Source organism: Neltuma alba, unplaced genomic scaffold, assembly GCF_004799145.2.
Source record: "Neltuma alba isolate B1F8T4 unplaced genomic scaffold, ASM479914v2 tig00011990_pilon, whole genome shotgun sequence".
Classification (NCBI taxonomy): Eukaryota; Viridiplantae; Streptophyta; class Magnoliopsida; order Fabales; family Fabaceae; genus Neltuma; species Neltuma alba.
The window spans coordinates 1-27,887 of NW_021636563.1; the positions used below are offsets into that span (position 1 = coordinate 1).

Here is a 27,887-nt window from a genome sequence, read left to right on the forward strand (position 1 = left end):
AAATTCTCATCTACATTATATTGTTTATAAATTGGAAGTCATCAGCAGCATGTTATATTTCCTTTTGATCTTAATGCAAAACTAGTAATATGTTTGTTTTGATCCACTTCAATCTACTTTAATTTTGTGAATTTATAATTTTTTTCCTTCAATTTCCATTATTTATTGCACATCTTTAGGAAATTTTTCATTAAAAGAGTAGCTTTCGATGGAAATGATTGAAAAGGTATTTACAATTTTAACATATATTTGTTTACAAATGATTAACTAAACCTTTTTTTAATATTTATAAATTAATTATTGATTCTTGTATTTAGAATTAGAAAAAAAAATATTCAGATAATAAGACTTTCTTTATTAGAGAGAGAGTCCTTGTTAAAGCGAGACAGTGGTCAAATTGTATGGAAGGGGGTGCCATAAATTCGACCCTAGCAACAAATTTAGGTCGGTGGATAAAATATTCAATAACAACAGACGCATAAATATGCCATTTATTAATTTTTGCCATTTTTATTTTTAAAATATACTTATATCCTTTGAGAATTGAGACCAAGAATTAATAACTAATAAAGTATCATCACGAGTGGTTGTTATTATTACTGCTTATTATTATTACTACCTTTTTAACTAACTTTTTTATTTAGTATTTATTTTTTATTATCAGTTTATCGTTTTAAATTACACCTTTTTAAAAAAAATAAATAAATTATGTACAGATAATATATTTTGTCCCCGAGAAAAGAAAGACTATGGGAAAGGACAAATGGTGGGTTGGTGCTAATTCTAAATGCTTATTTCGTTTATTAGCAAAGTATTATTAATAGCAGCAACCTAACATAGCAGATCAAGTTTGAAGTCAAAAGTTTGATTCGATCAACCACGTTATGTGATTGCCATCTTCTTAAGGAATCATGTTTAATAATTAAGACCGCTATTTGGATTTGAAATTTCATACCATATTACTTCCTCCAATTAATTGCAAAACAAGACTCTTCTAAACTTTAAGTTGGTTCACATAAATTGATCCTTGTTTTATGTATCAACTGGTTCTGTTTATAAATTAGATGCTTGGATTAGTAGCCAATTCACATCAAACACCTTTGTTAAAGGTTTTTTTTTAAAAAAGCATTGAATCTGGTAAAGAATATAATAGATGAGTGAGTACTTATGACCCATAAAAAATCAATACAATCTCTGGTGCTAAATATAGGAACTAGATAATGATTTTTATTTTTGTTCTAAATAAAAGATTTCAATTTGCCTACTGAATTTAAAATGTTATATTCAGAATTTCTCTATTGATTGCATATACTAGAGGAGCTCATCTCAATGAAACGATAATTTCAAAGGTAGTTTGAAGAAACCAATACAAACTCGTTACAAATAATTAATCTAACTACTTTTTTTAATATCTATAAATTAATTATTTATCTCATATATACTCCTCCGGTCTTAATTATAAGACCCAATTGACTTATTTGAAGAGATTAAGAAAGTAAGTTAAGTTGGTTATTTATAATAAATAAATGTTGTCATTCTTAAAATATCCTTGCTAATTAAGTATATTGGCTAAAACTATTATTATTAGAAGGATTATCTTGGAAAAAAATGCATAAATATAAGAGACAAAATAGATTGGGTCTTATAATTAGGACCAAATAAAAAGTCAAATTGAGTCTTATAATAAGGATCGGAGGAGTATATACATTAAGAACCGGAGCTAATACTGGTTTTAGATGTGAATAATCAAATATATAATACTCTCATATCATTTATCTAACAAATTAGTTAGTATTCCATCCTATTAAATAGTTTGGATTCGAATCAGGTCAGGGACTGCTTAAGGAAAGCTTCCCCAATATCGTTTTCTTTACCCACAGTAAACTTAAATGTAAAATATTATTTAAGAAATATGAAGTTCTCACTAGTCACTACTCAACCCAAGCATCGCAAATACAACATACCAATTGGTTGTAAGAAATCATATTAATTAATCTCCAGCTCAAATATGTAAATTTAAATATTTAATTTCCATTAGCATAGCACTGCCCCTCATTTATGTAATATCCATATAATTCTTTTTCAAAAAAGTCCTTATCCTTTTTTTTCAAAAGTCCTTATTCTCATTCTTTGTCTAGTCATTCTTTTTTTGTCCCCGGTTTATTCCAGTCTTGGCAAGGGCTAAGCAATTTTTTATTTGGACCTCCATAACTCTGACTTTAGTATAATATTAATTAAAGTCAATTATGAGAAACATATCTACTTTGCTTAGAAAACCATATCTTATATCTCTATCAGCAGTGGAATTTTAAGCATGATGGATGGTGCCAATGAAAAAGAAGAAGAAAAGAAGGGGAGAAAACCCGAAAGAGCACTAAAGCTCATGCATGGCTGTGCCCTAGTTAATTGCATGCACATGATACACTGCATTTGGTTCACAAACACATGGAGGAGAATAAAACACTGTTTCCAAAACGGACCCTACTCAAGATTTCTAATTTGTTTTCGTTTGTTTTGATTTAAAAGCAGGACATCTGTTTTATTTATTTATTTAATATTCCTTCCTATCCATAATAAAATAAGTTTGTTAACTTTTCTCATGTATAATGATTTTACGATATACAAAATAAGTAGATGAGAAGAATCTTATCTCGATTTATATGAAAGTACTTTTCCCTTATATTTTACCCTTAAAAATGATAAAATTACATTTAATGTTACACTTATATTGTCTTTCATCTCTCTCCTCTCTCTCTCTTATATTTAATAGGGACAAAAATAAAAAAAGTCACAACATCTTATATTTTATATCACAATTTTTGTCTAACCAACTTCTTATGTTATGAACTGAAGAGAGTACGATTTAAACACATACAAACATACGAATACTTAGCTCGAATTCAAGGGTTAGGACCTCCCTTAAGTAAGTGGATGGTGTTGTTGCTAGCGCATCTAAATGTTGACTGCAACATTTTTGTTAATTTGTCATCACAGAAAAAAGAGCGAGGCAATTATTAATTAGGGCCTATTTACTCCATGCTGTATTCCTTGTCTGAGATGTTAAAGTTGGGGGTAATACTCCTAATTAGCAAGGAAAGATTAAATTAGGGGTGTTCAAATGTGTCATGTCCTAACGTCCTGTTCCTATCCCGATTATTTTGGGACGAGACAATTCTGTCTTAAAATTTTTTGGAATGAGACAAAATTATTTCAGGATGGGACGGGATGCAAGACCGGGGTGTCCCGTCCTAGTCCAGTCCCAATATATTATCTTTATTTTTAGTTGTTATGTATTTATTTTATTTACTATTATAATAATTTTTGATAATGATATTTATCAATTGTTATTTTTTATTTGTTTATAAGTTTTTTTTTTAATAGAAAGGAAGGAATTCATTTAATATAACGTAAAGTCTATACAAAGTAGAAAAAGCTACAAACATTTACAAAAGAAATCTAAAGGCAGTATAGCTCTGTAGCTCTAATGTGAGTCAAAATTCCTTCTGTAGTATAAGATTCATTTGCAAAAATGCGGTGATTGCAGACCTCCCAAAGCTTCCAACAAAGAATGCAAAACCCAGTTTAATTTTCAAGAAATGTCCAGTTCTGAGTTGAGCAGCATCTTCTCTATCCAAGACACTAGACTATGACCAATGAAGTCAATGCGCAGATCATGGGGTAAAATTGTCTTCCAAATGGTGGAAGCCGTAGGGCAATCTTTAAAGACATGGTCAATATCTTCTGTAATAAGTATTTTACGTTTGTTTTTTTTTTGTCTCTCAAGACTACAAAAAAAATTTTTTTGCCATTATTTTCTCATTTTTATCTATTTTCTTCACATAATTTTTATTATAAGTTCTTACACTTGCTGTATAGTTAGCTTTTAAATTAAAAAAATAATAAATAAAAAGAGATGGGATGTCCTTGTTCCGTTCTAATTGGGATAGAAAAGATATCTCGTCCTGATTATCGGATGGGACTAGGACCGTCCCGTCCCGTCCCGTCCCATGAACACTCATAGACTAAATAATGACACATACACACACATACATTTTTGCAAGTTAGCTTAATTAGAGCAATCACACTCCATACATTATGTCTGCGACATTTAATAATAGTATAATCCCTGTGGTAGACATATAATGCTATTCAGCAAATACATTTAAAAAATGTTTAAAATTTTAACTAATTTTTTCTGTTTTTGCCTTTATTAATTAGATCAACTTTGACTAATTTTTTATTTATGAAATTCAATTATCTATATCATGCGTGTGTGTGTAGAGGATTGCAAGGAGTATACAAAACTCGGTGTTTGCTTATGCCTTTCTTTTTGTTTTTTCAATGTGTTTATCCCTTTCATTTGCTACATGTACTACTCCGGTCCTAAATATAAGATCTTTTTGGTAGTGTAAATTAAACTATAAAAAGAGTCTTATATTTAGGACTGGAAAAGTACTAAATATTAGTACTTCTTTTGACAAAGATTTTAATTTTAATTTTCATATTGTAAAATGCTAGTTCCATTCTTTACACCAACCTCAATTGTTACTCACATTAGCAAGTTTATTGTTTAACACGTGAAGCCACAATTATTAGACTATATTAGACTATTAAGTATTTGGTTTGATTGGGAGGGAGTTGTCTCCAATTTTTTTTATTAATTTTTTATTTTGTCCCATTTAATTACTCATATTAATATATCATCACATTTACAAATATCAAGAAATTTCTGTAATTTGATTATTTAATATTTACTACTCAGAGGATATTACCTCTTATCTTTAATATATAAGCTAGTTGAATAATTTAAATAGATTAATAAGCTTTGTTAACTATTTGTAATAAATATGAATACCGTTGCTAATAATGTGTGTTAGCTAAAACTATTATTTGATGAAACATTTAAAATGTGTAATTACTATAAGGACTATTTTGAAAAAAAAAATATAAATATGAGAAATAAAATAAATTAAAACTTTATATTTAGGATGAAATTAAAAGTTTAACCAACTCTTCTTATATATAAAAGAGATCGAGGAGATAGTAATACCTCTGATCTTATTTATAAGAGCCTGTTTGTAGATTAGAAACATAATCTTATAATTAAGGCACGAGCTGGTCTAAGATAGGAGGGAGTGGATAATAACAAGGGATGCGATAGAAATAAAACAAGATAAGAGTGTGTGGAGATGGGTAAATTTATTGGGAAGGAGCAATGAATGAGATCAACAGAGGCGAAACCGGAAAGGAGTTATGAGCTGTCCCCCTCATTCTTTTGCTTTTTAACGCCCCTGGGCTTTTGCCACGTAGCCCCCTCCCCAGAACTTGAACCCGAAACTCATTACCCGAAAGCAGCATGCCTGCCCTGTCTGTCTCCCTTCTCCCTCCCGTATTTTCAGCAATGCAATTATCACGTTCCCAGTATTTTCTTTATTCCTGTTATTCAGTAGTCCTCCGGTAATTGACATGAGAATGACTTAATTATTAAGTTAATTTTAATTTTAATTTATTTTTTATATTTATTAATTTTTTTAAAATTATTTATATTAATATTTTTTCAATGATAATCAAATAGGAGAGAGAAGAAGGATATTAATGAAAATAGGTATGGTATTTTTAAAAAAAAGTCATATTTTTAATAATTAATTCACTTATCTAACTTTTTAAATCTAATTAAATTATTTAAGGACGGAATATGGTACTCTGTTCCTATATATATGTAAGTCAGTTATTAGAGATAAATTTGTTTCTGCTGTGAGTTACTTTTAAAGTAATTAATGACATTTTCAATTTTTATTTCTATTAAATACAATAAAAAATACTCTTAATTTAATAGGAAAATGTAACAAAATTTTTTATCAATTAATATATTCTTTATTATACGTGAAGGGATACAAGTAAAGTGAGTTTCCTATAGAAATAGAATTGCGAGTTGATATACTAGTATCATATTTTATTGTGACTCACGTATATTTTATAAATTTTTTAAGAACTCATATTTATTTAAATCATATGCGTATACATACATCTTGGAAATTTTTATGACTGAATGTATTAAATATAAAATTAAAGTATTTATTAAGTTTATTGTGTTCAAAAGAGATTTCTTCAGCTTCTTTTTAATGACTCCTCTGTCCTCAACACCACTTGGCAAGAAATACTTACCCTTATTCATAATTTCTCTTCCTTTAATATTATTGTTATCTATAATTAAAGTTTGTTTTCTTACGTGAGAATGTTAAGTATTTTATCACGTATATCATTTTGTCTTTGGTTAAAAAAAAAATTAAAGTATTTCATCAAAAATTCTATCCATTCATCATGTGAATCACTCACCTTCCTAATGAATTGAATCCCACCTAATATTTTCCGCACCATTTACTGCCCACACATTGAAAATAAAGCTCACCATTGTGGGGAGGCTCAAAATAATTGATTATTGCCCTCTAAAACATACTTATGGACTTCTGTATTTTGATACGTTCCTCCGATCCCCATTAATTTTATACTTGAGATTGGATACTTTTCATCATAACGGTTTGGCTCATGTTACATTTAATACTTTCTTAAATCTTGTTTAAACATGAAATGACGTGTTCAATTTTCATACAAGTGTTTAATTAAAAGAGAAAAGCATATATGTATTAAATTAAAATTGAGATTGCCCTTTAACTTAAGTGACACTTTCTTAAATCTTGTTTAAGCATGAATTGACGTGTTCGACTCTTGTGAAGATACTTATTAAAAAAAAAAAAAAAGATAAGCATATATGTATTGAATTAAAGTTGAGATTGGACTCTTTTTTTTGGAGCCCTTTTACTTAAGTGACATTTTCTTAAATCTTATTTATTTATTTATTTATTTATTGACCAGCATTCTTAAATCTTATTTAAGCATGACATAACTTGCTCTACTTTCATACAAGTACTTAATTAAAAGAGAAAAGCATATATGTATCGAATTAAAGCTGATATTGAATATTTTTTCCGAGAGCTCTTTAGCTGACACTTTCTTAAATCTTATTGAAGCATGAAATGACGTGTTCGACTCTCATACAAATACTTAATGAAGAGAGAAAAACACAGATATGTGTGTGTGTGTGGAATTGATGCAAGCATATAAAAAGATTTTATTTTTTTCAAAACTTAAAATCTCATTAATGTGTCCTAAAATTGAATAAATTTCTTATTTTATCTTTATTTAATATGTATACAGATATTAATGAGAGGTTAAAATTTAAGAACAATAAATAAATAATAAAATTATACATAAATTAAATAAAAAATCATATTAAAAATAAAAAAAATTATCAACGTTAAATATATGAATAGGATTAGATGAGTATATAAATAAATAAATAGGCATGGTAAACTCAGACCTAAATTAATTGAGAGACTGCTTTTGCGTGGGTATTAAGTAGTAGTATTTAATAGTAGCATTTAATTTTAACCAGACCTTTTTATTACAAAGATTTTATATCTATATATATAGAAAGATATCTATATATATATATATATATAAATAAATTGTACATCTGTGGAAGCCTGTCTGCTCCCAGTTGGATTCAAAACCTCAAAGTTTGTCTTGACTTGACATTATAACAGTCATCATCACCTTCACGTTGTTTGCTTCATCACCACCATAACCATTAACCTTTTCCTTTCTCATTACCGCTTCTCTCTCTTGCCATTCTTCTCCCCCAAACAATGTTTTAGCCTTCCTCTAAACCCTAAGCCCTCCCTCTCATCTCCTTCAATTCCCTGTTTTATCCTTTCTTCTCAGATATGGATTTGGCACCCATCACCACCGCCTCATCAGCCGTCACCGCCACCGCCCACTTTGATGCTCTCCATGCTCCAACCCCACCGCCTACCCACCCCGCCAAGTCTCCGTCTTTCGCCAACGGCTCCCACAAGCGCCACCACCCTTCGCCTCATCCCCCGCCGCCCGCGGTGGTTTCCTACAAGGAATGCCTCAAGAACCACGCCGCCACCATCGGCGGTCATGCGCTTGACGGTTGCGGCGAGTTCATGCCTTCATCATCCTCCAACCCCAGTGACCCCCGCTCTCTCAAATGCGCCGCGTGTGGTTGCCACCGCAACTTCCACCGCCGTGACCCCCAAGAGCATCATCACTCCAGCCCCAACTTCCTAAGCTGCTTCTATCCTCCGCTTCCGCCGCCGCCGCCGCCACAGGTAGCTCCCCGGGGATTAAGCCCGAGCACTAGCCCAAGCATGAGCCCCAGCTCAAGCCCGAGCAGCGCCAGTCCGAGCCCGTTATCAAGCCCGTCGCCGCCACCGGTCTCGCATTTCCCTCCTTCTTCGTACCACACATCGGCACCGCATATGCTGATGGCGCTCGGGAACGTTTATTCTGCTCCGTCCGATGAACAGCATCGGAGCTTCATGAATTATTCGGCGATGAAGACGACGGAGAAAGAGAGCCCAGGCGGGAGAAAGAGGCACAGGACGAAATTCAGCCAAGAGCAGAAGGAGAAGATGTTTCAGTTCTCTGAGAAATTGGGTTGGAGAATGCAGAAAGGAGAAGATAGAATGGTCCAAGATTTCTGCAATGAGGTTGGGGTTTCAAGAGGAGTGTTCAAGGTTTGGATGCACAACAACAAGAACACTTTCAAGAAAAAATCAGAAATTGGGAATACCCAGACTGAGAAAATCAACGAAGGTGATGACTGTTCAGCTGGTAATAATCGAGGTGGCGGCGGCGGGTTTGATTGTGATATTAACGACGATAATGATCACAGGAATGAAGACAGCTGCATCAATCTTCAAGTCTCGGTTAATGGGTCGTCGTCTTCTTGATCATCTTCATCTTTCTGGTAATCCCAAGGCCATGGCGAGCTAGCAAGATCTAGTTTTTCTTAATGTTTAATGATCACTCTGTTCATAAGAACAGCTTCTGAAAATCTTAATTAATATAATTTCCAGAGATCTTCCATTTGATTCATCTTCCTCCTCTAGCGTAGCTTGTGAGATCTCTCGCCGCCGCCGTCTCATTCGATCAACAGGATATTATTAATTAATTGATGATATATATATATATATGGAATTTAATAAATTAATTAGCGCATGCACCTCCCAGAATGCCCATACCTGTGTGGCCAAGTATGATCGATGAGGAATTGATCTTGCGGTGGAACTTGTGAGGATATGTCTCTGCAAATTCTGTCGCTATACATTAATGGGGATGAGGCAACTTTTGCAGAATTAACGTGTCTGGAGATAATGCCATTGATGAGTTTGGTGAACATTGCATGAACCAAGCCTCTCTCTCACCATCTTACTCTTCTTAATTAATGATGAATTTATGAATTACTCAGTTATTTTCAGTGGACCTCCTTGGTTTTCTTAAAACAATTTGCTGCTTTGAACGATTAACCTAACCTACATAGAACTTCAGTTGTTTAACATCAAATATTTTCGGTAAATACTTTCACTGAACAACTTTTTTTTTTTTTTTTATGCGGGCGAAGAATCATTATAATCTCTCGGTCTTGTATATAAGTTTTATTTTTTTGGAGAGCGTCTAGTCCAAATTATAAAATTTATTTTTGAATATATCCAAGCATTTATTATTATTTTTATTTTGTTTTTAGTTGACTTTATTTAGTACTCCCCTCTTTCATTAATATTGCCATCATATCTTCTCTTTTATCTTTTTTTCATTTATTGACTCTTATAAATTTGGGAAAAAAATACATTTCTAATATGTTTATTATTTTTAACTAATTTTAGTTACTAATTCATCAAATATGATTCGATTATTTGAAACTTATATATAGGAGTGGAGGGGGTATTATTTAGTTGTAAGTTCACCAACTTCGAATATTTAATTTACAGGTAACATCCAAAATTTTTCTCCCTTTTGGCAACCAAATAATATTGATAATGGTAAATTGGAATCAACGACAACCACAAATGGCTAAAAAAAATTTACCGGAAAAAATTACCCCCAAGATAATAAGTGTCCAATATATAAAACGCTTGTTGGAATGAATTGGTAGTCTGAACTATATTAATCTGTACCTATAGCATCTACCTCTTTTTATAACACGTACTGTAGTTGTTAATTCTATAATAATTTTAAAAGTTTTTTTAAAAAAATACTTATATTTAATGATTTCCCAGTTAATTACTTTGGTCAAAACAGTCATTGATTTGTAAACATATACTAAGCCTTTTTTTTTTTTTTATCGTGATTAAATGCCCTTTTCCTAAGATGTTCCTTAGATGGTTAAACAAAAAAATAGGTATGGTTTTTAATTGTCATTCTTTGGACTTTTTCCTACAGAAATTTTTTTAGTAAAGTTCCTTATATTCATTCGAGAAAATGACCCCAAAAAATTAAAAATTTGTAAATATTAAATAAGGAATGTCAATAACAAATTTCTGTCATTTGCAAATTCAGTATTATTAACATCAAATAAAGTGTTATTATCAAACCTGATTTAAGATTTAGTAATTTTGAACTTGTTTCTTTTTATCATTCTCCCTGTTCATTATATCAAATTCTCCAATCATACATGGTCATGTGTCATTTTTTGTTTCATATAAATTTATACTAATATTTTTATAAATAAGATATATGTCCATGTGCGATTAAAAAATTTGACATAACAAATATAAGAAACTTGATCTAAATATATCGTATGTCTAAAATCATTTCATTAATTACTTCAGAGCAAATTATGTGTGTGAGTGTTTTGTTATAAATTAAATTGGCTTAACTAATTGATGTTTTATATCGAAGGCTGTGTTATCAAAATATGTAAAATAAAAGAAAATCGCAGTTTAAATACATATATATTCTTTTAACCAAAATATGTTCAGATTTTTAAGAATAATATTCATTATTTTATTGTTTTTATTGAAGAGAAAAAAGTATTTTGTGGGTACCCGATACCCATACATTCCATCTTAATTAAGTATTTAATTTTGCTATGTTAACAACGTTAACACCTGCACAATGACTAATACTAAGCACGTTTGAGTTTTGTTTTAGACATAAATAAAAATAAAAATAATATATTTTTATAGAGAGGAGAAGCCACGAATCTGAAACTAATTAGTCAGATGATAATATAAAAAACAAAAATAAAAAATGATGTGATTAATGAAGTATGATTAGAGGGTAGTAAAACTTGCTTAAAAGGCAAGCATGGTGCTTAGCTTTAATGATCATGGTGATTAGTGGAAAGGCTTATTAGACTCATAATCAGCCAACTTTCCCAATTGGGTTTGGTTCATTGCAGCGGCAAGTTTTGTTGTTTTCTTAAACTGCTAATCATAACCCCTACGGGATGCTACAGCCAAAAGCCACTTCATAAGTCTCTAATTAACAATCAATTAATTAATGGCCTAAGTCAGTTTAATCCCCCTAATAATAATAGTAGTAGTAATAATAATGTCTCTGGATAGGGAGCCACATGGCTTATTTTATTGCATTATATTGGACCCCTTTTTTCTGTTTTGATTTAAAATCATCTGGTGAGATGGACCTCTGCATGGCGTTTTTGAGATTGTTGAACCCTTGCAGCTTTATGATGGACCCCACTGACTCCTACCAAGCTGTAACTAATTTAATATTTCAAGCTTTTCTTTGTTGTTTTTACCTTTTAAAAACATTAAAGCTTATTTTTATTCTTATTAAGATTAAGGTTGATTCTCGCTTTGAAGTCCTAAAAAAATATTTTTAAGATGTTAGATGTATTTAAAAAGATAATTAAGGGTGTGGATAAAATTTAAATTTCTTATTAATAAATTTGTTCATTTTAACTCATTTAAGCTTTTTATTTATTACAAAATTAATTGTTCTAAATTTATATAATTAATTATTCAAAATCAATACAATATTTTCTTTTAAAGTTGGCCAATGCATTGCACATAGCTCCATACTTCCAATTATTAGCAATGATACCTATCAACGTAGACATAATTGTCTGTCATCTTTTGTGGGGAAAGAGATCACGATTTTGATTTTTCCTGTGGAAAAAAAAAAGTATTCTCATCATACTAAATATAAAATTTATTTTACAGTATAATTTATACTATAAAATATGTCTTATATTTAACACAAGAAGAATATAATATGACGCAGTTATGAAATGAATGTAATGCATCCTTGGGATCCCATATACTATAAGCAAGTATAAATTAGAATCAACCTTACAAAAGTAGAGAAAAGAAAGTGTTTCGAAGGATTGATTAATTAGTATATGCCAAACTTATCAAACCTCTATGCAATGAAAGATTATTTGAATAGAAGAGTTAATAGAGTTGCAACAAAAATGGATAATAGAACCTTTTAGGCCTATACTAGTTTGGCCATTTTTGACAAATTTCCCCTGTAGGCATTAGTATTGAGACAATAATCAGTAATCACCACAGGATCTCCAACACAGAACCGTGCTCTCTAAAAGAATGATGCCACTTAACCAAAATGAATATGCGTGCTTAAGACTCTATTGCACTCTCAACATGTATAAATAGCAACATTGAGTCTTCAGTGTAACAATTGAAATCTAGATATTCTCTCCAATATTCTATTATTTTTTTCCCATTCTTTACTGATTTTCTAGTCGTTGGACCTTAAGGTTGTGTTTGATATGAAGCATTGAAAATGAAATATTGAGATTTGGATTGTAATTGAGAAAATTTATTAAAAGAGTGTTTAAAATAAGAGATTACTTGTTATATGGGATTAGTCAAACTCATATATGTGGGATTGGAGAATACCATGAGAGGAAATAGTATTCCACAATCCCACCTCTATAGGTTTGCCTAATCCCATATAATATGCAATTACTTGTGTTAAATATTGTTTTAATGATTTTTTTCAATTGCAATCTCAATCCTTTATTTTTAATGTTTTGTACCAAATGGGACCTAAAAGTCCCATAGGTAATCTCGGACTGGACCCTTTCTAAATGACATACAGGTACTAGGTATGACATGATTGCCATGTGTGATGTTATATTGACTACTATTTGAAACTTAGATACCTTGCATCAATATGATTTGAATCTAGTAGGAATGACTAGTCTCTTAAAATATAACGAATCAATGTTTGAATTCTCGCTGAATGAAATGTCTATATTTATTGTTTGACAGTACATCAAAAAGGATTATCTCCAATATAAAGCCATCTGTGTTTAGAAAGGGGGGAAAAAAACTTAAATGCCTTGTTGGATGCTCAAGTCGTGACTCATGACTAGTTGAAGCAGATGTGAGGGAAGATAGTATTATAATAACGACCTTTTTTGGGGTCAGATCGTGCATTGCAGATGGACTTCTGAACGGATCGATGAGTGTTTGATGAAGAATGGCCTCCATTAAAAATGGATCATAAAATAATGTAGTTTAAGCAACGCCATGGGCGTGACGGTCCATGCAATGTAAAGTAAAATACAAGCCCAAATCCAATCCTCTTGGGCCGGCTTTAGGCCCATGAACAGATATTTGAAAAAAGAAGGAAGAATTCTTGTGAACTTCGTGATTGGTGGGATATTATTCTTATTCACAATGGAGCTCTGAGCATTTAGAGCAGTGATAAAAAGATAGCAAGTCATTCTTGCCATAATACCATTACGAATCTTAATAGTGAACGTCAACTTTTTAATTGTTAGAATGACATTAAAAATTCCCAGTAACTAATGACAGTTAGGTTTAATAAAATTAGTCAATTTCTTACAATACGAGGAATCAAAATTGAAATTTTATTAAGAGATATGCTTATATGTAGTGCTTAATAACATTTTGAATAAGATTATTTTTAATAGGACAATATTTGTGACTTAAAAAATTCCAAGTACATATGACTAATTTGCAAATACTTCCAAATAAATATTTTTTCTGTTCTTAATATAAGACTCATTTAACTAATTTGATTAGATTAAGGAAGTTATGTAAGTTAGTTAATTATAAGAAATGTAACATATTTTTCCTAAAATACCATAATCATATTTTTTAATACCCCATCTTCCTCATCTATTTGATTATGGTTGAAGAAGTATCTATAAGGGTAATTTAGAAAAAATTGATAAGTATGAGAAATGAGTCTTATATTTAGGATCAAAATCAACTCAACAGTTAGATCTTATATTAAGAATGGAAAGAGTGTGTGTATATATCCTCAGTTCCTAGTCATAAGTCATAACGTACAAATGAAACCTTTGACCCTCCCAACGGAGCACATAAGGCGCGTCAGAGTGACTCTGAGTCTTGACTTCTCAACAAAGAAAGAGTCAGAACAAGAAACAGTCAGGTTTCTCATTATATTCCAACATTATTCAGAAAGTTCCCATAATGTCCTCATCTGCGTACTCTTCAAACATTTAATACACCTATTCTTTAAATTATTGAATAAATTGTTCTTCCTCAAAATTTAAGATCTAACCGAAACAATTACTAAGAAATAAATTAAAGTACATGATGAATTATAAATTAAAATATAGAAAATAGTAAAAAAGACCTTAAAAATTAAAAAATTGTATATGAGAACCTGTTTACAAAAATTGTTGTTTTTGTCAAAACTCATATTAATATTATAATGGGTTCTTATTTATAAATTTTTTTTAATTTTTAAGGATTTTTTTTCTGATTTTCTCATTAAAATACTACCTAAATTATTTAACATAAAAGGATTTAAAAAAGGAGTCTGAGAAAGCGATGGAAAAATGGAATGGAGATGTCATCTAGCGGGAGGCCATTATATGTGGATGCATGTAAATATTCGTCCTGCATTGACTTTTATTTATGGCATCTAACTTCATGCTCTTTGTTTTTTAAAAGTTATTGTACCATTTTTTTTATTATTGGACGTTTTAACTTCCATTACTCCTATTCCCCTTACTATTTCAAAATTCAAATTAGGGTTAATACAAATTTTAGTTTTTTAAATTAGTTCTCATTTTGATTTTTGTTAATCAAATTTTAAACTATAGTTTTTGGTTCTTCAAATTTTCTTTCATTTACAACATTAATTTTTATAATTCAATAAAAATTTGGATCACTTTGCCCTTTGGGTGATCAAAACTTGTGATTTGAAATTTGAAGAACCAAAATTAAAATGAAGACAAAGTTGAGGGACTAGAAATTATATTAACCCTTCAAATTAAACCATAACGCTCTTTTTTTAAAATTAAAAAAAGAGAGCACATTCAATACTCATCATAATAATAAGTATGAAGTACTCATTACAATTTGGATAGTCTAGATTGGATTTAATTATTTTATATATTTTAATTATTTTTTTGTTTTAATAGCAGTAGCGTATATTCTTTTTTTTTTTTTAAATTATCATTAGGCCAAGTGAAACCCCCCCAAATGGGGAAAAGAACCCACACCTCTGCCCACTTTGGCTCCTATTGTTATAAAACATACATTCGCCCTTTTATGGACCTGTTTAGAACAGTTTATAAGTTGTTTTTCAATAGTGATTTACGTAATACAAAACAAGTATGTGAGAGGAATTTTGTCTTAACTTACGTGAGACGTGTTTATAGAAGATTTTCACTGCTATGTCAAACAGGTCCATAAAAGGTGCAAGGTGCGATTGAATGAAGAAGTTTCTGACATAGTGTCAGACGTTAATATTGGGCTTAGTATCAAATCATTTGAAGAAAGATTTCACCTTCACTAATCAGATAGTCAAGTGAAGACATACAATCTTAAGATAAATCCGCTTAAATTGGCTTAATCTATTTTGATATCAAGACCGAATTATTATATGTGTGCCAATATCTCCGAAATCCAATACTAGGAAGCTATGTATGAGCTCATTTGGGAAAAATTAGGACTTATAGACCAAGTAAGAAAGATCTAGGGGTAGGCCTTTCGTAAAATTACGGGTGTTGATACCAAAAAAGCTCGAATTTATATGAGGATTCTAAAATAAAAGATGCTATTATGAAATTCAATTATTTGGGTTTTGAAGGTGAAACCATTTGATTTGAGCCAATTCGTATCCAAGGAAATGAAAGTTTGTCACTGGCACGACTTCATGGGACTTCACACAATAAGACTATTCTATTTAAAGTGTTACTTTTTTTCACCTGATATCCTTAAATAATTATAAAATTTTGTGACCAATTAAACAAACTATTCTAACTAGTGCCTTTTATTTAGGATGATTTAAAAATTTAATAAAAAGTAAATAATTTTAACTAATTTCGTTAATTTATATAAAATTGTCATTATGTACTTGTAATAAAGATGAGAGAGAGAGGGTGTGTGTATAAAAGCTATGGTGAACACTGAACACGTGGGGGGGGGGGGGGGGAATAAAGGTGCTAACAACTAAATCCGTTTCACATGGAAGAGGAAAAAAATCAGGGGCGTGATTAGCAGCAAGAAGCACGGTTTTAAGGTGAAAATTAGAGATGATAATCAAGTGATTAGAAAGAGTGGAGAGTGATAGGCAGGATGATCGGAAACCAATACTCTTTCGGATCTTATTTATAAGTTTCAAATTTAAGAAAGAGTACAATCCATTTTCTAAGCTTTCATTTGGCGTCCGTCTTAACATTTAATGTATATTTTTAATTTTATTCTTAATTTTGATTCTCTCTCCTTGTCAAAATATTTTTTATTACATTTTTTCACAATTTCTTTTTCATCTTTTTTCTCATTTTTTATAAGTGCATATTTCAAAATAAAAATATATTTGTGACCTATTTATTATTTTCAAATTAGTTATTTAAAGTTTATAATTAAGATTGGAGGGAGTATATGTTATTCCAGTACATTAAAAAAAATCATAGAATATCTAAACTGGGGACCACTAAATACGTTTTGCATTAAGGGGGGGATCAGAGAGGCGTGATTAGGGACGCAAGAAGAATGAAAAGGCATGTGTTTATAAGGTAAAATGAGTGACAATGAAGTGATTAGAAAATGGCGGAGAGTGACGCCGCCATTGAAAACAACCGACCAGAGAGGCTTGGCGTGACGGAAGCCGACATGCACCGACCGTCCGTGTCATTCCCTTTGTTAGATTCACTCTTAAGCCTTTCTTTTCGTGTGGAGATTAGAGAATGACATTTGAGTTATAATTGAGTCAATTAATTAATTAATCAATGATAATTTGGTTTCCGAAAAAATAATTTAAAAAAATAAAGAAAAAAAATATCAATTTAGACTGTTGTAATCATAAATGTCTTATCTGTCGAAACTCTTACATTGACAGTCGGCCGACTCAAATTTAATGAGAAAAATTGGTTAAAAGTGTGGGCAAATGGACTCTGTAATTTTAGTTTTTTCCATGTCAACTTATCTTTAATTAATTATGTGTAATTTTTAAAAACGGGAGATATTTATGTACAGTTTGACGATGTGGTGCATGCAGTTGAAAATGAGTTGCACTATCATCAATAAACTTCTCAAACATATTCGTTTAGCTAATTTTTCCAATTTAATTTATAAGTCATTCTTTTTTTTTTTTGAAAAAAAAAATTATTGAGGACTTGAGTGTGTGCGCGTCATTAATGCAATCATTTGCAGCCTTATTATCATTCTGTGCCTTTCTCTTATATTATTCCAAGTGGCAAAAATGTGATTCTAATTCTGAAACCACTTCGCCACAATCACATCACATCGCCTTGGTTTAGTTGCGCTTTGCAGTTTAGGTGGTATACCATTTTCCAAGTTCTAATTCCTCATCACTCACATCACTCCCACCTTTTCTTCCTCTACTTGCTCCTCACCTTCCATTTTTCCAATACACAAAATAGTACATTCTATAGTAAATCATAATATTTTTTTAGTTTGTAATATTATACCTATTTAATAATTCGGTTAAATTAAGAAAGTTAGGCAATTTAGTTAATTATAAAATATCACACATTTTTTCTAAAATATTATAATCATCTTTCTTAATATTTCTCCTCCTTTTTTACTTAATTACGATTGAAAGAGTATCAACAGAGATAATTTTAAAAAATAAATAAATATGAGAAATAGATCTTACATTTAAGACTAAAATTAACTTAACAATTAAGTTTTATATTAAAGATCGGAGATATATTATTTACAAATTCCTCATATTATATATTTACGTATATCTCCTTATGTGAAAAAATTGGGAAAACGCCCAAATGAATATGGGGTATATACTATTCTATTAACAATTCACGGAAAGTGATTATGAAGTTCGTTGTGTTTCCTCTTTGCACTGTTGCATGTGTTTCTGTGCCTACACCACTCACATGCTTAATTAAAAAGTTAAGCATGAATTTCCCCCAAGTTTGGCAAAATCTTTACTCTTCATATGGTCCCCCGCCGCCCACGTACAGTCTAGGGAAATTAAAGAACCATGATTTTTTGTTCTATATTTTTGAAAATACTCTACTGGTTCTGTTTATAAGAGAGACAGATAAATTTTTTTTATCATAGTTATAAATTATTTTATTAAATTTTTAGTATGAATGTACTATTTTATCCTATATTTATTGTAGTATAAATAGTTTTTTTAAAGGTGTATATATTAAATAGGAATAATATTAGAAAGTTGTTATAGTTTAATAGATAGTTAATATAATTTAAGATTTTTTTATTTATATGAAATATACTGAAAATATTTTATAAATAGGACTAAATAAGTAATATGTTTCCCAGCGGTGTACAAAAATAATTGATTTTTTTTGTCATTGAAAAATGTACCTACAATTTAATATTCAATAGTACCCTAAAGAGGATTGTCACTAACAGAAGAAAAAAAATTTGGTAGAGAAAATGCTTCGAAAGTTGTGTGATAAAAAATATGTTAATACAGGTAATTAAATGGTACCAAATGAGAAATTAACAAAGAAAATTTGAGATATTCTCTAAATTCTTTTTGACCTGGAGATATTCTCTAAATGTCTCTTATAGAACGAGTAATTAAATGGTGTAGTCCCCATTTGTTGCATTCCTGTCCACTCGACCAAACACAATATGGTGGGTCAACAATGAACAAAAGAGAAGGGAAAAAAAAGAGAAATTAGGCAGAGTTGGGAAAACAATAATTCAAAATAAATACAAAAATTGTATGAATTCAGTCGAGTGTTGCCCTTTCAAATAATTAAAAACGCATCCTCATAGAATCAAACACATGGCCCCATTTTAATTTACCTGGATGAAAATAGAAAGCTAATTTATTACCCGAAATTCATTGTATGCATATCATCATTATCATTACTGAATCATGCTTATATCTTTTCATCATACTTAATTAATCCACTAATAAATTAGCATATAATTTTATTTTGCATAGAATGGCTTACTTTCTGTTCCTTTCCCCCATCTTTCTCGTGTGTTTATTATATTATACGCATTTCTTTTGAAAAAAATGGTTAGGTGTAATTGTTTGAAGGTTTCATTGGTTAAACTTAAGAGGATACAACTTATTTTCAACGAGCACAATTTTTTCCAGCTTTTGTGTAACATGATATTTTAGCCTTGTGCACGTGATTTTCATTTAGACAACATTTATATTTAGTTAAGAATATAATACTATCTTCGGTTCTCAATATAAGATCTTGTTTAATTTTTATTTTAGTTATAAATATAAGATGCTAATCCACTTTGTCTCTCATATTTATCTATTTTTTTCTAAGATGGTTTTTCTAATAATGGTAGTTCTAACCTATAAACTTGATTAGTAAGAATATTTTAGAAAAGACAATACTTATTTAATACAAATAATTAATTTAACTTATTTATTTAAACTACTCAAACTAGTTAACTAGTTTTTATATTTAAAACCGAAGGTAGTATTCACGTATCAAAAAATTGTATCATTTGAAGATGAATTGCATTGAGTTTGGTTAACGAATAAAATTTTCAAACAGTTATTTCGTTGTTTTTTAACTTCCGGAGAGATTACGAGGATATTTTGATATTTCTTCTTCGATATTTCACCTCCCGGCCTCCCGAGAAGTGAAACGTGTCAAGCGGGCCGTGAGACCGGGTTTGTACCGTAAATTCCCTTCCTCCTTTCATTTTTCATCTTTAATAAGAAAAAGGGAAAACTCCGCACGTTGCTTTCTGGGGCATGTACAAATACACGCTCAATCTTCTCCCACAATCTCGCCCCTCCTTTTGGTCCAACATGAAATTATGCCAAGTTCTTGCACTCACAGATTTCCTTGTCTGCAAGTGGCCTAATTCCACTTCCCCCATTGAAATGAATGTTCTTTTGAATGCAAACTTAATTTTCCTCCCCCATGTTCTCCTTTCAACCTTTTAATTCCCTTGGCTCAGAATTTTCTCGGGAACCCAACAGAATCTGATTTGATTGGCTTTTGATCACTGATGGGTTCCAAGAACCTGTCCCTGCTTATATCCCACTTTGATTCCATCAAAGCACGTTTTGCTAATAATTTTGTCCCTGGAAACATGCTCTGGGCTGTCACTTCTCTTGGAGTTTTCATCTGCAATTGTGTCCTTTACTCGTATGGGTTGATTCTCCGGTTTGTTTCCAGGTTTGATGTGTTTTCTGATCTGGTTTTATTGACGTTCTTGATGAATTATTTAGCTTATTGGTTTTCTTTTTTGGATTTCAGAGTTCAAAAGGCAGATGGGAAAAATGAGCTTTCCGATCAACCTGAGGATTCTCGGATTGATGAGTTCAGAGACGAGCTGATCAATTTCCTGTTTCAGAGTAACGAATATGTCAACGCAGATGGTGAAGAAACAGAAATGGGCAGCTCTGCTCTAATGGAGGCCCTCAATGAAAAAGAAAGTGGAGATGAAGGAACAGTGAGTTCTGTTTCAGAAAATACAGACTCGGATAATTTTGAAGACAGTAGAAGCACAGGAGAGGAGGAGGAGGCAGAAGAAGAAGAAGAAGACATCCCTGCTTCCATGAATGAAGAGGGAGAAAAGGAATCGGATGCCAACACGAAAACTAACTCAGAATTTTATGATGGTGGTGTGAAAAACGAGGAAGAAGTAGCAGAGAGATCTGTTCTCATGGAGGGAAGCTCCGAGGTTCATGAAAATAGTATGAGAAGAGTAGAAGAAAAGACAGAGAGCTCTGTTACCATGGAGGATGACTTTGACCATGAAAATAGTAAGAAAAGGGGAGGAGGAGGAGGCGGAGGGGAAGACAGAGACGAAACACGCAAGTCTGCTTTAATGGAGGGTGAAGAGATGGAGAGGGATGAAGAAGATGAAGAAACAGAGAGACCTGCTTTGATCACTAATAAGTTTGAATACGTGTCAGGAAGGGGCATTATTGGGTTCGTAGAAGAACCAACAACAGCTATGACATTTAGTTTTCGCGAATTTTTTGTGGGTCCATATGTTTCCGACACTGAAATCTCAGAGCTCAAATCAGAGAAAAAAAATCTGCCGGAGCACAGAGTTTTGGAGAATTTCATCCTTCTCCAGGTGGCTCTCAAGTGGAAATTTCAGACCTCAAATCGAAGCACGAACCAGTTTTTCAAGAAGAAGCGGAGAGAGAAATTTCAGAGCTCAAATCAGAGGATGAAAAATCTACTGGAGAACAGAGGTTTGGAGAATTTCATCTATCCCCAGATGGCTCTGAAGTAGAAATTTCAGAGCTTCAATCAGAAAACCAACCAGTTTTCCAAGAAGAATCACAGAGAGAATCTGCCCAAGAGCAGAGTTTTCCAAGTGTTCATGCAAGTCCAAATGTTTCGGAAGCAGGAATTTCTGAGACCAAATCAGAAGACGACCATGTTCTTGAAGAAGAAGAAGAAGAAGAGGGATCCATTCAAGAACAGAGGATGTTCCATGGTCATTCCAGTTCTGATCAATTTAGCTTGAAAAGTGACGTCTTTCGAGGGAGAGATTCATCTGATGAAGATGATTTGGATTTCTATGACAATTCATTCGAGTCTGATTCAGAATCAGAATCGTCAAGCTCAAGTGGTCTCATATGGGGCAACAGTGACAAAACTGACGATTTAATCACATACGATTTTCTAGCATATCAAAAAGGTCTTGGAGAATTGGAGCCTGAGACCCTCAAGCTGATGCAAAAGCTAAGAGCCATAGATGAATTCATAGAATTAGCACCTGGGAAAGCCGAAAATGAAGATGAAAAGGAAGTTTCAAAGGATGAAGAGAAGAAATGGGGTGAGTTAGACTCTGAAGAAGATGATGATCAGGATGATTTTGAATGGGATGATGATGAATTGGTACAACAAATGAAACTGGAAATGAGAAATGCGAGACAAGGAGGGCTTCCTACAATCTTAGAGGACGAAGAAGAAGATGGAGGACAAGAAGTTAGTGAGTCCCCAAAAATGGCCCAAGATCTAAAGCCACTGAGGATTGAAGAGAAACTGGAATTCAAGGATCATATCAGAGAAATCCAGAAAGTTCACAAGACCTACGAAGAGAAGATGAGGAAGCTTGATATCTTGAACTACCAAACCATGCATGCTCTAGGTAACAACCAAACTACCCTGTTTTCTTTGTTAAACTTTCGGTTATTATTTCATCTTGGATTAACATATCTTAGATATTTGGGTCTTTTCTATTTTCTGGAAAAACTTCTTCAAAGATGAGAACAGTAAGTGTTTGAAACAGGAAACTCGTCTTATGCTACTTTCTCAAATTTCTCCAAGTTTTCACACGTTATCATTATGTAAGAAAGATAAACGTTGTCTTTTGAGGTACATACAAAGTGGGTATCTACCAATTTTGTAGTCATCATAGTTGTTAGTTCTGTACACATAAATCTATTCATAACCAGGGACAAGTCTATATCAGAAGCTTCCTTTTTTCCCTTTTATTTTTCATATTTTAAAAACACATGTTCCGCCAATCTTTCTTCTTTTTTTCCTTTTCTCATGGGCTTACTTTTACACAAAATAAAATACCAATGTCGACTTCACTGGTTTCTAGAATACAAGTATCCAATAAAGTTCTATGGAAGGAACCTCAGCTTTTGACCAAGTTGGGTTTGAACTCTAAATATTAAAACGCAATGAAAGAAATTAAAGAGAAAGTGTCAAAGAAACCAAATTCCTTATCAAAAGTGGATCTTCTTGCACTCACTTTGGGGGTCAACGTGCAGGTCTACGACAATTGAAAGATCCAAGTGCGAAGCCTATGATTTTGAAGAATTTATTATGGTCACGCCAAGATCAGAAGAAGAAGAAGAAGTCGTCGGAGGCAGTGGTGAGTTTGGTGGAGGAGTTGGAGGTGGTTTATGTGGGGCAGGTTTGCTTGTCGTGGGAGGTTCTGTGTTGGGAGTACAAGAAAGCGATAGAGTTGAAACAGTACGACAGCGAATGCGTTCGCCGGTACAATGTGGTGGCCGGAGAATTTCAACTGTTCCAAGTTCTGATGCAGAGGTTCATTGAGAATGAGCCTTTTCAAGGACCCCGGATTCACAATTATGTAAGGAACCGTTGTGTCATTCGGAACCTCCTCCAAGTTCCTCCAATTCAAGGTTAGTAAAAATTGCGGAGTTTTTAATTTTGAAGTTTCTTAATATTTAATAATTTTTTTAAAAAAATTAAGTCTTTCCTTTTAAAAAATGAGTGGGTTTTCAACAAATTTTAATTTTAATTTTCAATATTTGAAGCGTAGTTTTTTAATTACTTTTTGGAAAAATGAGTGGCAGACTTTTTCTTTCCTTTTTTTTTAATGATGATTACATTTATGTCATGATTTGTCCATTGAGCAAACTTTAATGATTACAATAAGGGATAGCAAAAAAAAAAAAATTATAACAAGTAGTGCCTGTTTAAAATGACTTACAAGTGACTTTTCAATTATAAATATATGAAAAGAGTTTTGTCTCAATTTATATAAAATGTGCTTATAAGTAATAAGTAATTTTAAAAGTGATGTCAAACAAGGTCGCAATCAACAGGTCCACATATAATACTGCCCCTTATCTAGTCTTAAATTTAGAAACTAGTTAGAAGATTTATTTTAATACTAAATATAACTAGTTAGGAGACTTGTTTTAATACTAAATATAGGATTTTAATTTATTTTATCTTTTAAATTTTGATAATTTTTTTAAAACTACTTTTATTAACCGCACATATTTACAGTTTCTGTGGGCCTCACATTACCTGTCTTCTGAAAAAGGTGGATTAAAAAACTAAAATTAAAATTTGGGCCTGAATTTAGGCCCAAAGCTAAGCTTGAGCTGTATTAGGACAAATCCATTTCCATTTGGGTTCTAATTTCTAAAACGAGAGCTTTGATTGTGCAGATGATAGCATGAAGGACAAGAACATGATGACCAAGGATGAAGAAGACACTGTTTCAAGCGAAAAGTTAGCAGAAATCATCAGAGAATCCATTTACATCTTCTGCAAGTTTGCCAGAGCCGACAAGCACGAGATTAATGCCAACACCTTCTTTAAAGTTCCTCACCAAACCAAACCAACTCATCTCAAAGACCCTGCCACTTATCATCTTCTCACAGACATTCAAACCCACCTGCACAAGGTTTGACAAAACAAAGAAAAACAACCCTACAACCTTAAAATCCAGATTCTTGTTCTATGCATATGTAATGTTGACTGTGTTGTTTGTTTTTGGCTGATGACAGAAGGAGAAGAGGCTGAAGGACATAGTTAGGAGTGGGAATTGCATAGTGAGGAAGCTGCAGAAGCAGAGTGAAGATAAAGTGGAGCTGGATGTTGAGCAGATGATGGCTCAGGTTCAGTTGAAGTTGATTTCAAGGGTTCTGAGCATGTCAAGGTTGAGCAAAGATCAGTTAATTTGGTGTAATGATAAGTTAAATAGGATTTCATTTGTTGACAGAAAAGTCCATGTGGATCCCTCTTTTTTGCTCTTTCCTTTCTGATCCACTTCATGTACATGTACACTTTTTTCACACACATAATGATATAGTCATATACATCATACATAACATACTAATTGTTTCTGGCTAGCTTCTTTAACACATAGTTATCCTGTCCTATCATGTTAAACTTATAATGGACTAAAAATTTATTACTCATAGCCCTTCAATTCCTCTTGCATTAGAGAAATATAAACAATGTGGATGTGGATAGATGTCACGTTTTGTGAAAGTTTCTAATTCAAGACATGACTAACATAAATACTAAACTAATACTATTATTTAACTAAAGCCTGATGAGGCTGGAAATTTTATAAATTTGCTGCTGGGAAGCCCCCCCAAAAGAAAACATGTTCTTTTTCATGGGTAGGGAGCAAACATTAATACCTTGAAATTATAAATGGGATTGAATCTTAGTCTTTTTATTTATTAAAGACTTTTCATAATTTTATACTACTTGATTATAAGAAAAATCTTATTTGAATCAAAAGAAAAATAAAATACTTAATTTAAATTCTTTATATTCATTACGTTGAATTTTTTAATCACACATGTCCCTGTATCATATTTTTTATGTAAATTATAATTAAATGATGATATTTAAAAAATAGGGCACATATCTTTGAAGAATTAGAATATAAGAAACTTGATGTAAATATTTTCTGAATCAAAGTCCTAGTAAATTATCAAAACAAATGATGAAAATCTTTTTTTCAAAAACAATATCGGTTTATTTTTATAAAAAACAATTTATGATCAATATTGGTATATAAATTTTTAAATTTATTATATACTACTGCATTCCATAATCTCTAGTCGTCCATTTCTGGTGAAACACTTCGGGCCGTTAGATTTAGGGCATGAATGGACATTACCCTTTTATACATCTATGCGGCACGAATGCTCGCCCTCTCTTTGCTGCTGCCTTCTCGTCAAAAACCCTAAGCAAGAAGCAGGCGGAGGTTGCTCAAGATGGTGCAGCGTCTCACATATCGAAAACGTCACAGCTATGCTACCAAATCCAACCAACATAGGGTTGTCAAAACCCCAGGTAAAGATTTCTTCTTTCTCTGTCCCAGCTGGTTTAAATTATTGATCAATGATATGAAGGTGCTAGACTCTTGATTCCCGACATTGAACTACTTAAGGTTGCCTGTTCTTAAGATTTTTCTGTTTGATGGCTGGAAATGTAGGTGGTAAGCTCGTTTATCAGAGTACTAAGAAGAGGGCAAGCGGGCCTAAGTGCCCTGTAACAGGCAAGAGGATTCAAGGGGTATGCCGTTTGTTTTTCCCCCCCTAGACGCTTATTTTAATTTGTTGGGCTTAAAAAGATGCAATTTTAATTTATTTTTCGTGTTTTGATATTGGTGGGTTTTTAGAGTCGGGAGACAATGTTTTCTAAGTTTAGGCTGCTGAGTGTTTGTTTTCTTCTGCTACTTCCTGGCAATGGGTTAATACAATCTCGTGACTTACCTGTTACCTTCAAATGTACTATCCATGTCTCAACAGTTCGTATTCAATGTGTGAATCCCTTACTGAAGCTACTACCCTTAAAAACAGTTGGTTTCATAGTTTATAGTTTGTATTCTTACGTTGGTTTACATCGACAAGTATTGGTGTTTTAACGGGGTCAGATGAATTCATGCTGTGAAATGTTGATCAAACATGGTGAAAAATGGATTTATGTTTAACGGGTAACTGCTTTAGTGAATTGATTCTGAAGGTTTACTTGGGCTTCACAATACTGGAAATTTGATCTGGGTTCGTTTCACCACTTTCCATTGTCTGTACTATTCCACTCTTGAGAGTTAACGCTTATTACAGTGGGAACAGGAATGGTGCTAATTTGTGTCGATTTCCCATATTCATGAACAGGAGACATGGTGTCTATTATGTGCTTGTCGTTGTTGGATGTCTTACGTTTAGTTGGGAGACTGATAATTGTTTGATTAGTTTATCTCAGGCTTTTCCGCATGTTTGTATTTGAATATCAGTATCATCTGCAGATTTTACATTTGCATTCCTGATTTCCTTTCTAAATTCTTGATCATGGTTTCTTATCTGATTTTTATTTGTGATTGTTTAATTCTAAACATTCTCAAGGCACATTTGTATGCTCTAGTTATTACTTTCTACTTGGTTTGAGCCATATTTGATAGAATTTATCTATCTTGAGGACAATGTTTCTTTCGATTCGTTAGGTTAGTGCTGTAATTTCTGCTTGATAACTATTGCAGATTCCCCACTTGAGGCCTGCTGAATACAAGAGATCGAGGTTACCTAGAAACCGAAGGACTGTAAACCGTGCATACGGCGGGGTTTTGTCTGGAGGTGCCGTCAGAGAAAGGTTTGTTCTGCTACTTTCTAGGGCTTTAAGAGGTTGTTTCATCATTTTGTCAATTGGTATCTAGACATTGCTCTTTGGCCCCGCAGGATCATCCGAGCTTTCTTGGTTGAAGAGCAAAAGATTGTGAAAAAGGTGTTGAAGATTCAGAAGGCCAAGGAAAAGCAGTCCTTGAAGGGTTAAGTATGGGCAAAGACCGGGATCTTTTGAGGATTATTAGGTTTGGGTGATTACAGAAATCACGATATTTTCTTGGAGTCGTTCCTATGTGGGAATTGTGTTTCTTTGGCACGTTTGGACTCATTCTAGTGCGATTAACTTTGTCGACAACTCCATTATGATACAGTTTTGTCTCAGTTTCCTCTTAGTTCTATCTTGTTTTTATCTTGCTAGTTCCTCATTAGTTAGTAAATAATGTGAATCGTGGGTTTCATTCAAATTACTGATGCTACAAGTTACAACACGAAAAACTGCCAGATGGGGTCCATCATATGCATCACATGACGCCATATTGTGCTTTATCCACAAAAATTACTGGATGTTGCAAATGAAGTTACTGATATGAACAATCAAGTTACTCTGGTCATTATCAATTCCATATGAATGTCTCTGTTTACGAGTTACAATGGAGTCTCAAATTTAGTAATTAGCCTCACTTTGATAACCTATAGCTATTGTAACTCACCTAAAAGCTAAAGATTAAGAAACGAGGTTTATGGCACGGATTGTTGAGAATCCCATGCTTAGG

General features: G+C 32.3%; 4 protein-coding genes across 4 annotated transcripts; all 4 read left to right on the top strand.

Annotated features, from left to right (window-relative positions):
- Positions 1-7,586: 7,586 nt before the first annotated feature.
- On the top strand, positions 7,587-9,012 carry LOC114720597 (zinc-finger homeodomain protein 11-like). The gene has a single exon (XM_028906255.1). The coding sequence runs from the start codon at positions 7,785-7,787 to the stop codon at positions 8,817-8,819; it is 1,035 nt and encodes a 344-aa protein (XP_028762088.1). The 5' UTR covers positions 7,587-7,784; the 3' UTR covers positions 8,820-9,012.
- Positions 9,013-20,108: 11,096 nt separating this feature from the next.
- On the top strand, positions 20,109-21,566 carry LOC114720588 (sodium/potassium/calcium exchanger 1-like). The gene is made up of 2 exons (XM_028906249.1): positions 20,109-20,476; positions 20,558-21,566. The coding sequence occupies exons 1-2, from the start codon at positions 20,307-20,309 to the stop codon at positions 21,546-21,548; spliced, it is 1,161 nt and encodes a 386-aa protein (XP_028762082.1). The 5' UTR covers positions 20,109-20,306; the 3' UTR covers positions 21,549-21,566.
- Positions 21,545-24,798, top strand: LOC114720595 (uncharacterized). Its single transcript, XM_028906253.1, has 4 exons — positions 21,545-22,412; positions 23,044-23,421; positions 24,199-24,437; positions 24,541-24,798. The coding sequence occupies exons 1-4, from the start codon at positions 21,746-21,748 to the stop codon at positions 24,796-24,798; spliced, it is 1,542 nt and encodes a 513-aa protein (XP_028762086.1). The 5' UTR covers positions 21,545-21,745.
- An 897-nt stretch (positions 24,799-25,695) lies between these two features.
- LOC114720590 (60S ribosomal protein L34) lies at positions 25,696-27,574 on the top strand. The gene is made up of 4 exons (XM_028906250.1): positions 25,696-25,846; positions 25,989-26,068; positions 27,033-27,142; positions 27,229-27,574. The coding sequence occupies exons 1-4, from the start codon at positions 25,768-25,770 to the stop codon at positions 27,320-27,322; spliced, it is 363 nt and encodes a 120-aa protein (XP_028762083.1). The 5' UTR covers positions 25,696-25,767; the 3' UTR covers positions 27,323-27,574.
- Positions 27,575-27,887: the final 313 nt, after the last annotated feature.